Source organism: Ceratotherium simum, chromosome 33, assembly GCF_057802395.1.
Source record: "Ceratotherium simum simum isolate JZ-2026a chromosome 33, ASM5780239v1, whole genome shotgun sequence".
In the NCBI taxonomy this organism is placed as follows: domain Eukaryota; kingdom Metazoa; phylum Chordata; class Mammalia; order Perissodactyla; family Rhinocerotidae; genus Ceratotherium; species Ceratotherium simum.
In genome coordinates, this window is record NC_141932.1 from 7309048 (window position 1) to 7319468 (window position 10421).

Below are 10421 nucleotides of genomic sequence, written 5' to 3' on the forward strand. Positions count from 1 at the left end.
ATTAGAATTCTGATCGGGATTGCATTGAATCTGGATTGCTTTAGGTAGTATAGATATTTTAACTATGTTTATTCTTCCAATCTATGTGCATTGAACGTCTTTCCACTTCTTTACGTCATCATCGATTTCTTTCAAAAATGTCTTATAGTTTTCATTTTATAGGTCTTTCACATCCTTGATTAAATTTATTCCTAGACATTTTATTCTTTTTGTTGTGATTGTAAATGGGATTGTATTCTTGAGTTCTCTTTCTGTTAGTTGGTTATTAGAGTATAGAAATGCAACTGATTTTTATAAGTTGATTTTGTACCCTGCTACACTGCTGTAGTTGTTGATTATTTCTAATAGTTTTCTGATGGATTCTTTAGGGTTTTCTATATATAAAATCATGTTGTCTGCAAACAGTGCGAGTTTCAACTCTTCTTTCCCTATTTGGAATGCTTTTATTCCTTTTTCTTGCCTAATTGCTCTGGCCAAAACCTCCAGTACTGTGTTGAATAAGAGTGGTGAGAGTGGGCACCCTTGTCTTATTCCTGTTCTCAGAGGGACGGCTTTCAGTTTTTCCCCATTGAGTATGATGTTGGCTGTGGATTTGTCATATATGGCCTTTATTATGTTGAGGTACTTTCCTTGTTTACCCATTTTGTTGAGAGTTTTTATCATAAATGGGTGTTGGATCTTGTCAAATGCCTTCTCTGGATCTATTGAGGTGATCATGTGGTTTTTATTCCTCGTTTTGTTATTGTGGTGTATCACATTGATTGATTTGCAGATGTTGAACCATTCCTGCGTCTCTGGTATAAATCCCACTTGATCATGGTGTATGATCTCTTTAATGTATTGCTGTATTTGGTTTGCCAATATTTTGTTGAGGATTTTTGCATCTATGTTCATCAGCAGTTTTAGCCTTTAGTTTTACTTCTTTTTGTTGTCCTTGTCTCGCTTTGGGATCAGGGTGATGTTGGCCTCGTAAAATGTGCTAGGAAGTGTTCTGTGTTCTTCACTGTTTGGAATAGTTTGATAAGGATAGGTATTAAATCTTCTTTGAATGTTTGGTAGAATTCTCTGAAGAAGCCATCTGGTCCTGGACTTTTATTTTGGGGGAGGTTTTTGATTACTGTTTCAGTCTCTTGTGATTGGTCTGTTCATGTTCTCTATTTCTTCTTGGTTCAATTGTGGGAGGTTCTATGAGTCTAAGAATTTATCCATTTCTTGATTGTCCAATTTGTTGACATATAGTTTTTCATAGTATTCTCTTATAATCCTTTGTACTTCTGTGATATCTGTGGTAATTTCTCCTCTTTCATTTCTTTTTCTTTTTTTTTTTAATTTGAGCCTTCTCTCCCGTTTTCTTAGTGAGTCTGGCTAAGGGTTTGTGAATTTTATCTTCTCAAAGAAACTGTTCTTGGTTTCATTGATCCTTTCAACTATTTGTTTTTTATTTTGGTTTTAATTTCACTTATTTCTTCTCTATGTTTTTATTATTTCATTCCTTCTGCTGATTTGGGGACCACTCTGTGTCTTTTGATTGGAGAATTCAATCCATTTACATTTAGCGTGATTATTGATATATGAGGGCTTAATGCTGCCATTTTATCACTTATTTTCTGGTTGTTCTGGATTTCTCTTGTTTCCTGTGCCATGTATTTCAAACTGCCAATTCAGTTTGGTAGTTCTCTTTGATGGCTTTTGCATTATTTATCATCTGTGTCTCTGTTCTGATTATTTGTTTAGTGGTTGTCATGAGGTTTGTGTAAAAAATCTTGTAGATGAGATAGTCCATTTTCTGATAGCCTCTTATTTCCTTAGTCTAAGCCGATTCCATCCCATTCCTCTTCCCCTTCTAAGTTATTATTGTGGCAACTTATTCCATCTTGTGTTGTTAGTTTGTGGTTAAAATGACGAGGTTATAGTTATTTTTGATGTTTTTCTTACCTTTATCTTTAATGTTATAATTAAGTGTTTGCTAACCTGTTCTGATAGAGAGCTGCCATTTTATGATTTTGTCTGCCTATTTATCTCCTGGCTCAAAGCTTTGTAGACCCTTTCTTTTTTTTTCAGCTATGAGGGCCTTCTTGATTACGTCTGTTAGTGAGTGGTGGGTATTGTGGTGATGATCTCCGTCAGCTTTTGTTTATCTGTAAAATATTTATTTCTCCATCATATCTGAAGGATATTTTCACTGGATAGAGTATTCTTGACTGCAAGGTTATGTCTCTCAGAATTTTGAATGTATAATTCCACTCTCTCCTAGCCTGTAAGTTTTCTATTGAGAAATACACTGACAGCCTGCTAGGGGTTCTTTTGTAAGTTACTTCCTTCTGCCTTGCTGCCCTTAATATTTTTTCTTTGTCATTGACTTTTGCCAGTTTTCCTACTATACGCCTTGGAGAAGGTCATTTTACTTTGATATAATTAGGAGTTCTGTTAGCTTCTTTTACTTGTAATTACAGCTCCTTCCCCAGCTTTGGGAAGTTCTCAGCTTTTATTTTTTGGAACAGGGTTTCTATTCTGTTCTCCTTCTCTTCTCCCTCTGGAATATCTATAATCCTTATGTTGCATTTCCTAATTGAGTCAGATAATTCTTGGAGAATTTCTTCATTTCCTTTTAGTCTTAGTTCTCTCTCCTCCTCCATCTGAAACATTTCTATATTTCTGTCCTCCAGATTGCTAATTCTGTTCTCGATAATATCAGCTCTGTTTTTCAAGGGACTCCAGAGATTTCTTTATCTCATTCATTGTGTTTTTCATATCCAACATTTCTGATTATTTTTTCTTAGTAGTTTTGATCTCTTTTGTAAAGAATTCCCTGTGTTTAATAATTCCTTGTGCTCATTAATTTTGTTCCTGATTTCATTAAACTGCCTTTCCTAATTTTCTTGTAAGTCGTTGGGGTTTTTATGATAGCTATTTTGAATTCTTTGTCATTTAGATTGTAAATTTCTATGCCATCAGGATGGATTTCTGGGTGCTTGTCATTTTCCTTCTGGTCTGGAATATTAATATATTTGTTCATACTATTCGACTGGGTGGATTTTTGCCTTTGCATAGTGATAGCGTCTGGTCTCAGATCCACCAGCCACCCCTTGGGGGGGATGTCAGAATCTGTGTATTCTGAGCCTGCCGCCATCCTGGTGTCTGTGCCTTCCCTTGGAATCTATGCGGACAGAGCCAGTCTGCTATTGCCCACTCACAACTGCTGCTTTTCTAACATATTCATGAGCACTCTGGCAGGAGTCCCTCTCTCTGGCAGAGCTGGTGTGCCAGGTGGGGAGAGGGGTTCTTTTTTCACATGTGCAATCCCAGGGGTGTTGTCACTTCGCCCTTGCTATCTGACCTCCTGGGGTTCTGCCTTGAGGAAGACATCCCCGCAATAACTTAGTCTCCTCTGTGTGGAGCTTTCCCATGGGCTGTGAGGGAACTTGGAGAGTGAAGGCATTCCCATGGAAAGCTGCCCCTCCCCCCTGTTTTCTCAGAGCCAGTGTATGGTCCCACACCCTGGGTCACTGCTGGGGAGGGAGAGGAGATCTCCTTACTTCCTTCCACTTCCTCCTGGTGGGTCCAGCACCCCCAACTTCAGACGTATGGCTGTGTGGGTCTCTCAGATGTGTTTTGTGTTGTGTGAATGTACTCTGTTGGTATATGAATGTCCTTTTTGTTGTATCTTAGGGGGTAGAGTCTAAGGGAAGTGCTCACTCTGCCATGATGCTGACATCACTCTCTCCCATCCCTTATATTTGACTCAGTAGTAATTAGGAGTGGAACTCAGGATCTGAAAATTTTAAACATTGCCTAGTATAGGAAAGAAGCTGTCAGAATATAGTATTTTTGGAATTTTTTTCTAGAATATTATAAGATTCTACACTATCCTCTCTTCTTGCTTGAGCACAATACTTGATTGAAAATTGGAGAATCTCCAGCAAAACTCATGTTTCTTCTTTTAATAAACAGGTCTTGTTGTCTCTAAGCCAAATCTGGTTACCTTTTGGGAGGAAATGAAGGATCCCTGCGTTGTGAAGAGGAAGGAGACAATAGTGACACACCCTATGTGGGAATGAATGAAGCAGATGACACAGGTGAGAGTGCAAAGGGCAAGGCGGAGGCCAGAGCTCCAAATGTGATTTGGGAACATTTATTTCAATGGAAATTATTTTTGAGAAGCCTAGGTTTACTGCTGTTGCTGTCCTAGAGGGACATCTGCTTCTCTCTATTATCATGCTCCTAAATCCTCTAAGGATTCTCCTTCTGCTCCAGTGATCATCCATCATATTCAGTGAGAGCCAGCATCCTCCCCTTGGTCTCAGAGGGCTTGCATGATGTCCATTGCCTTGGGGACCTGGGATAATCTGTGCACATTTCTGAGGAACTCTATGTTAAGTCATTTTTTATGTTCTGTCTTTACTTCACGTCATAAGTGTGTGAGGGGAGTGGTGGGGATACTGGGTTTTGTGCAGAAATCACAGGAACATTGGGGACAGATGTCATAAGTTTTCTGCTGTATAATTTCCAATCTATGGAGACTTCAAACATGTCCCTAAAAAGTTCAGATGCAGTAGTGTTATTATAGCACAAAGCACCACCCTAAAATAAGGAAATGTAATCCTCTATTTCACTGCAATATTTCCTTTTCCTTGTGTGAACTAACACGAAAAATTTCAAATATATAAGCCTCAATTCCTCAATGGTAAAATAGTTTAATGTGTCTATGTACCTTATAGAATTATTAAATACATTAATGCCATGAGGGAGCTTAGAACATTGCCCATCATATATTAAAGTCTGAATTATTATTTTATTTATTAATAATTATAATTTTATAATTTCATCTTGTTTAGCATGAAGCTTCCCAGGCCTGTATCCTATAAGTTTTCACTTTCCAATTAGTTCTATGTCAAATTCATCCATGATTTTAGATTAAAAAGTTCTGATATAACACACTCAAATGTACACATTTAGTAAGAATTGTGTTTGATTATCAGTAGGAACTCCATATTTATGTATATCTTTGGTTCATAAATTTGAGTTTACTTCAGGCAAAAGTAGTCATTATGTTTTCCATCAAATTTCCTCAACACCTGTCTGAATCATGGTGTGGTTTAATCTCAAAGGTTCATTTTATGTACCAGTGATTTTCTGTGTATTTTGCAACTTCCATGTTGTTCCTTTATTTCGAAATGAGGGGATTATTTTCTTCTAAAGAATGGATTACAGCTGTTCCATCTTGTGTAAGAATAGCAGCAATATATTAATAATATGATAAATTTCTCTAGTATCTTTCACATGCTTATTTATTCAAATTTTTCAGTAGCACTTTCATGAATGATTATAATACTTTTTCCTGTGAAATTTTCCTGCTGTATAACACATGCCAGTGATTGAAAATGCTTGCTCTTCATGGTCCCACAGTGACAGTTGAAAGTTATAGTTATATAGAGAAATTCTTTTTTAATAGTACATCTATATTTTATTTAGAATTTTGGAGGCTGAATTTTCTTGTAATCCTATTTTCCAATTCCATAGTAGTGTGCTTTCTGTTCTATGGTAGGTTCCTCAAAATTAGTTAATTGTGTTTTTTTAACCTATATGTTATGAATGTGAATAATAGTTAACTCAGTACCGTTAAGACAATGTGGAGTTTAGTTCAAATCTGAATCAGCCGTATGTCTGTTGCCAATATAATTCTCTGTGTGTTTGTCTGTATAATTACTGCCCCTTCTCTGTTTGTGAATTATCTGGTTTATTTCTTTTCTTGGTTAATGACCAATGGTTGTTTCATTCCATGTGGGTGAATAGTCATGGAAATAGTCTTAACTTCACATCTATTTATTGATGAATTCATATCCTCTGTGTATGAAAAGAACATTTTTTTAAATTAAAGGTAATTTTTGAAAAGTTTTATAACTCTATCACTTTAGGTATTATTTTTTTTTGTGTTGAATTTTGGTTAAAAACACATGACAAAAAATCTCCCATCTTAACCATTTTTACCTGTACAGGTCAGTAGTGTTAATTATATTCTCATTGTTGTACCACTGATCTCTGGGAAGTTTTGTCTTGCAAAGATGACTCAATACCCATTAAGCAACCATTTCCTCATTTCCCTCTGCCCCAAGCTCCTGGCAACTACCATTCCACTTTTTTTCTCTGAGGTTGATTATATTATATTACTTACATAAGTGGAATCATATGTACCTCATACGGAAACTCTTTCTCTTTGTGCCTCATGTATTTCATTTAACATAATGTCCTCAATATTTATCCATGTTGTTTCGAGTGAAAGATCTGTTTCCTTTTCAAGGCTGAATAATAATCTGTTGTATGTATATGCTACACTTTCTTTATCCATTCTTTTATTCATGGACACTTGGCTTGCTTCCACCTGTTATCACTTTGGTGAATAATGCTACAATGTACATAGGTGTGCAAATAACTTTTGCAGATCCTCCTTTGAATTATTTTATATGTATACCCAGAAGTGGGATGGCTAGATCATGTAATCATTCTATTTTTCATTTGACGAGAATCCTCTATAATGTTTTTAATAGTGGTTGCACCATTTTATGTTTACACCAACAATACATAAAGGTTCCAATTTCTCCATGTCCTTGCAAACACTTGATGTGTTTTTTTCTTAATTTAATAGTGGTCATCCTAATGGATGTGAAGTGATACATCATTGTGGTTTTGATTTGTATTTCTGTAATGATTAGTGATTCTGAGCATCTTTCAAGTGTTTGTTGTCCATGTGTAGATCACCTTTAGATTAATGTCTATTCAATCTTTTGCCCATTTATTTAATGTGTTGTTTTTTGATTTTATTGATTAGTAGAGTTCTTTACATATTCTGTATAATAACTACTTATCAGATATATGCTTTGCAAAATTTTTCTCTCATTCCACAGGTAGTCTTTTCACCCCATTGATTGTCACATTTAATGTGCACAAGTTTTTGCATTTGATGTAATCCCAATTGAAATTTTTGCTTTTGTTGCCTGTGCTTTTGGTGTCATAAACAAGAAATCATTGCCAAATTGAATGTCATGGAATTTTTTCCCTATGTTTTCTTCTAGTAGATGTACATTTAGAGGTTTTTTATTTAATTTTTTTTTTTTTGGTGAGGAAGATTAGCCCCGAGCTAACATCTGTTACCAATTCTCCTCTTTTTGCTGAGGAAGATTGGCCCTGGGCTAACATCTGTACCCATCTTCCTCCACCTTATATGGGATGCCACCACAGCATGGCCTGACAGGCAGTGCATCAGTCTGCGCCCAGGACCCGAACCTGCAAAGCACTGGCCACCGATGTGGAGCGCACAAACTTAACCAGTACGCGACTGGGCTGGCCCTATGTTTAAATTTTTAATCTGTTATTGAGTTAATATTTGTATGTGGTGTTAGGTAAGGTTCCAACTTTATTACTTTGCATTTATCCATCCAGTTTTCCCAACACTGTTTAAGAGACTGTCTTTTCCCCATTGTGTGGTATAGGCACCCTTGTTGAAGGTCATTTGACCATATATATGAGAGCTGATATCTGGACTCTGTTCTGTTCCATTATTCTACATCTGTCTTTATGTCTGTACTAAAGTTTTTTGATAACCATAGCTTTATAATATATTTTAAAATCAGGAAGTGTGTATAATTTCCGACTTTACACTTTCTGTACAAGATTGTTTTGGATATTTGGTGTCCTGTGACATTCCATAAACATTTTAAGATGAGCTGTTCTATTTTGTCAAATTTGTCATTATGATTTTGATAGGGATTGCTTTGAATCTGTAGAAAATACAGATGGATAGTATTTACAGCTTAACAATATTAAATATTAGAGTCCAGGAATATGGGATGTGTTTCTGTTTTTTTATTTCTTCTCTAATTACTTCCAGCAATATTTTATATTTTTCATCATACAAGTCTTTCACCTCCTCTGTTATGTTAACCTCCAAGCATTTTATTTTCTTTGATGGTATTTTAAATGTAATTGTGTTCTTAATTTCTTTTTTGGATTATTCCATGTTACTATACAGAGACATCACTAGTTTTTATGTGTTATTTTTGTGTCCTGCATTTTGCTAAATTTGTTTATGACTTCTGTGTTTTTTTTAATATGGATTCTCTAGAGTTTTCCACATATAAGATCCTGTCATCTGTCAATGGAAATCATTTTACTTCTTCATTTCTGATTTGATTGCTTTTGTTCCTTTTCTTGTCTAATTATTCAGGTTAGGATATCCAGTTCAATGACAAATGAAAGTGGTGAGGGTGGGCATCTTGCTTTTCCTGATTATAGAACAAAACCTTTCAGTCTTCCACTATTGAGTATGATGTCAACTCTGGGCTTTTCATATAGTCTTTATTACATTCAGGTAGTCTCCTTGAATTGCTAGTCTGAGTGTAATTTCATGAAACAGCGTTGAATATTGTCAGTTTATTTTTCTGCATCATTTGATGCAGTTAGTAGTTTTGACTTTCTTTCTGTCAATTTGTCTTTACATATCTGTTTTCCATATTTTGAAACATGCTTGAATTCAAGGAATAATTCCTACTTTTTTTGTGGTGTATAATTCTTTAATGTGCTTTTGAATTTAGTTTGCTAATGTTTTATTGAGGACTGGTGCATCAATATTCATCACAGATATTAGCATGTAGTTATTTTTATTGGTAGTGACTTTTTTTGGCTTTGATATTAGGATATGTTGACCTCATAGAAAGTGTTTTGATAATTTCTCTCCTCTTCAATTTTAGGAAATGTTTGTGGAGAAATGGTGTTAATTTATCCTTAAATGTTGCAAAAAACATCCAGTGAATTCAACTGGTCCAGAGCTTTTCAACGTTGGGAGTGTCTTTTAAATTACTGTTTTAGTCTAGTTACTAGTTGTAAGTTTGTTGTATTTTTTTATTCCTCCATGCTCATGTCTAAATAAGTTGTACCATTCTAGAAATTCATATATTTTTTCCTATGTGTTTAATATATTTGTATATAATTGTTCATAACAGCTCTTACAATTACTTTTATTTCTGTGGTATCATTCATAATGTCCCTGCTTTCATTGCTGATTTTACCTTCTCTCTTTTATTCTTAATCTAGCTAAGGCTTTGTCAATTTTATATGAAAGTATAAACTGTATTCACTGAGTGTAGTAAGTGGCATAATTTATTTGATATCTTTCAGCTGTGTCATCTCATCTCACCCCAGGTTTATTTTCATACCTTATTACACATCAGAGGATCCATGTTGGAGAGAAGACTTTCAATAGTACTGAATGTGACAAAGATTTTAACCAGTCTGCAAAACTCATGCAACATCAGAGTATTCATACTGTGGAGGAATCTTACAAATGTAAGAAACGTGGTAAAGTCTTTAGTCAATCATCAGCTCTAAGTAGACACAAGAAAATCCACACTGGAGAGAAATCTTACAAATGTAATGCATGTGACAAAGCCTTTAACAAGTGCGCAAATCTTACTCGACATCAGAGAATTCATACTGGGGAGAAACCTTATAAATGTAAAGAGTGTGGCAATGCCTTTAACCGGTGCTCAAACCTTACTCAACATCAGAGAACTCATACTGGGGAGAAACCTTACAAATGTAACGAATGTGACAAAGCCTTTAACAGGAGCTACAGCCTTACTCAACATCAGAGAACACATACTGGAGAGAAACCTTATAAATGTAAAGAATGTGGCAAAGCCTTTAATAGGAGCTACAGCCTTATTCAACATCAGAGAACACATACTGGAGAGAAACCTTACAATTGTAAAGAATGTGACAAAACTTTTAGCCAGTGCTCAAACCTTACTCAACATCTGAGAATTCATACCAGAGAGAAACTCTACAAATGTAAAGAATATGGAAAAGCCTTTAACTGGAGCTAAAGCCTCACTCTACATCAGAGAGTGCATACTAGACTGAAACCCTACAAATATAATGAATGTGGAGAGAACTTTGTCCAAAATATACTCTTCAGAAAACACCAGAGAGTTCATACTTGGGGGGAAAAAACTTCACAGATGTAAAAATGTGAGAGAGTATTTAATAAAAAATCAAATCTAAATAAATATCAGAATTCCTGCTAAAAAGCAGTCCATCAATAACACTTTTCAGATATTAGTCTAAAGCATAATGTTTATTATAGAGAATAATCCAAAGTTAAAACTCTTGGATTATTTGTTAGTATACTACTAAGGATCAAGGACATGAGTGTTTGGACTGATATACTTATTTTTAGTGTATCCTTTTTTATATTGCCAGTATTTTATATTTTTGAAAAGACAATATTTTTAATGTAATTCAAGTCTCAAATCATTTCACACTGTGCTTTTATTCCTAGTTTGTATGTGAAATCATGTGGTTGATTGTTGCTGCCTCAATGATATGAGAGACTCTTCTATGTTAGGTGAGATTCATCATACCTACTT

General features: G+C 35.1%; 1 protein-coding gene across 1 annotated transcript in view; it reads left to right on the top strand.

Annotated features, from left to right (window-relative positions):
- The first annotated feature begins 3095 nt into the window (after nt 1-3095).
- The window catches only part of LOC147912746 (uncharacterized), an 88834-nt gene continuing 81508 nt past the window's right edge, over nt 3096-10421 (top strand). The window contains 4 exon segments of the mRNA XM_087422332.1: nt 3096-3267; nt 3969-4076; nt 9172-9950; nt 10029-10060. Coding sequence (XP_087278458.1) covers nt 3096-3267; nt 3969-4076; nt 9172-9950; nt 10029-10060 — 1091 coding nt within the window.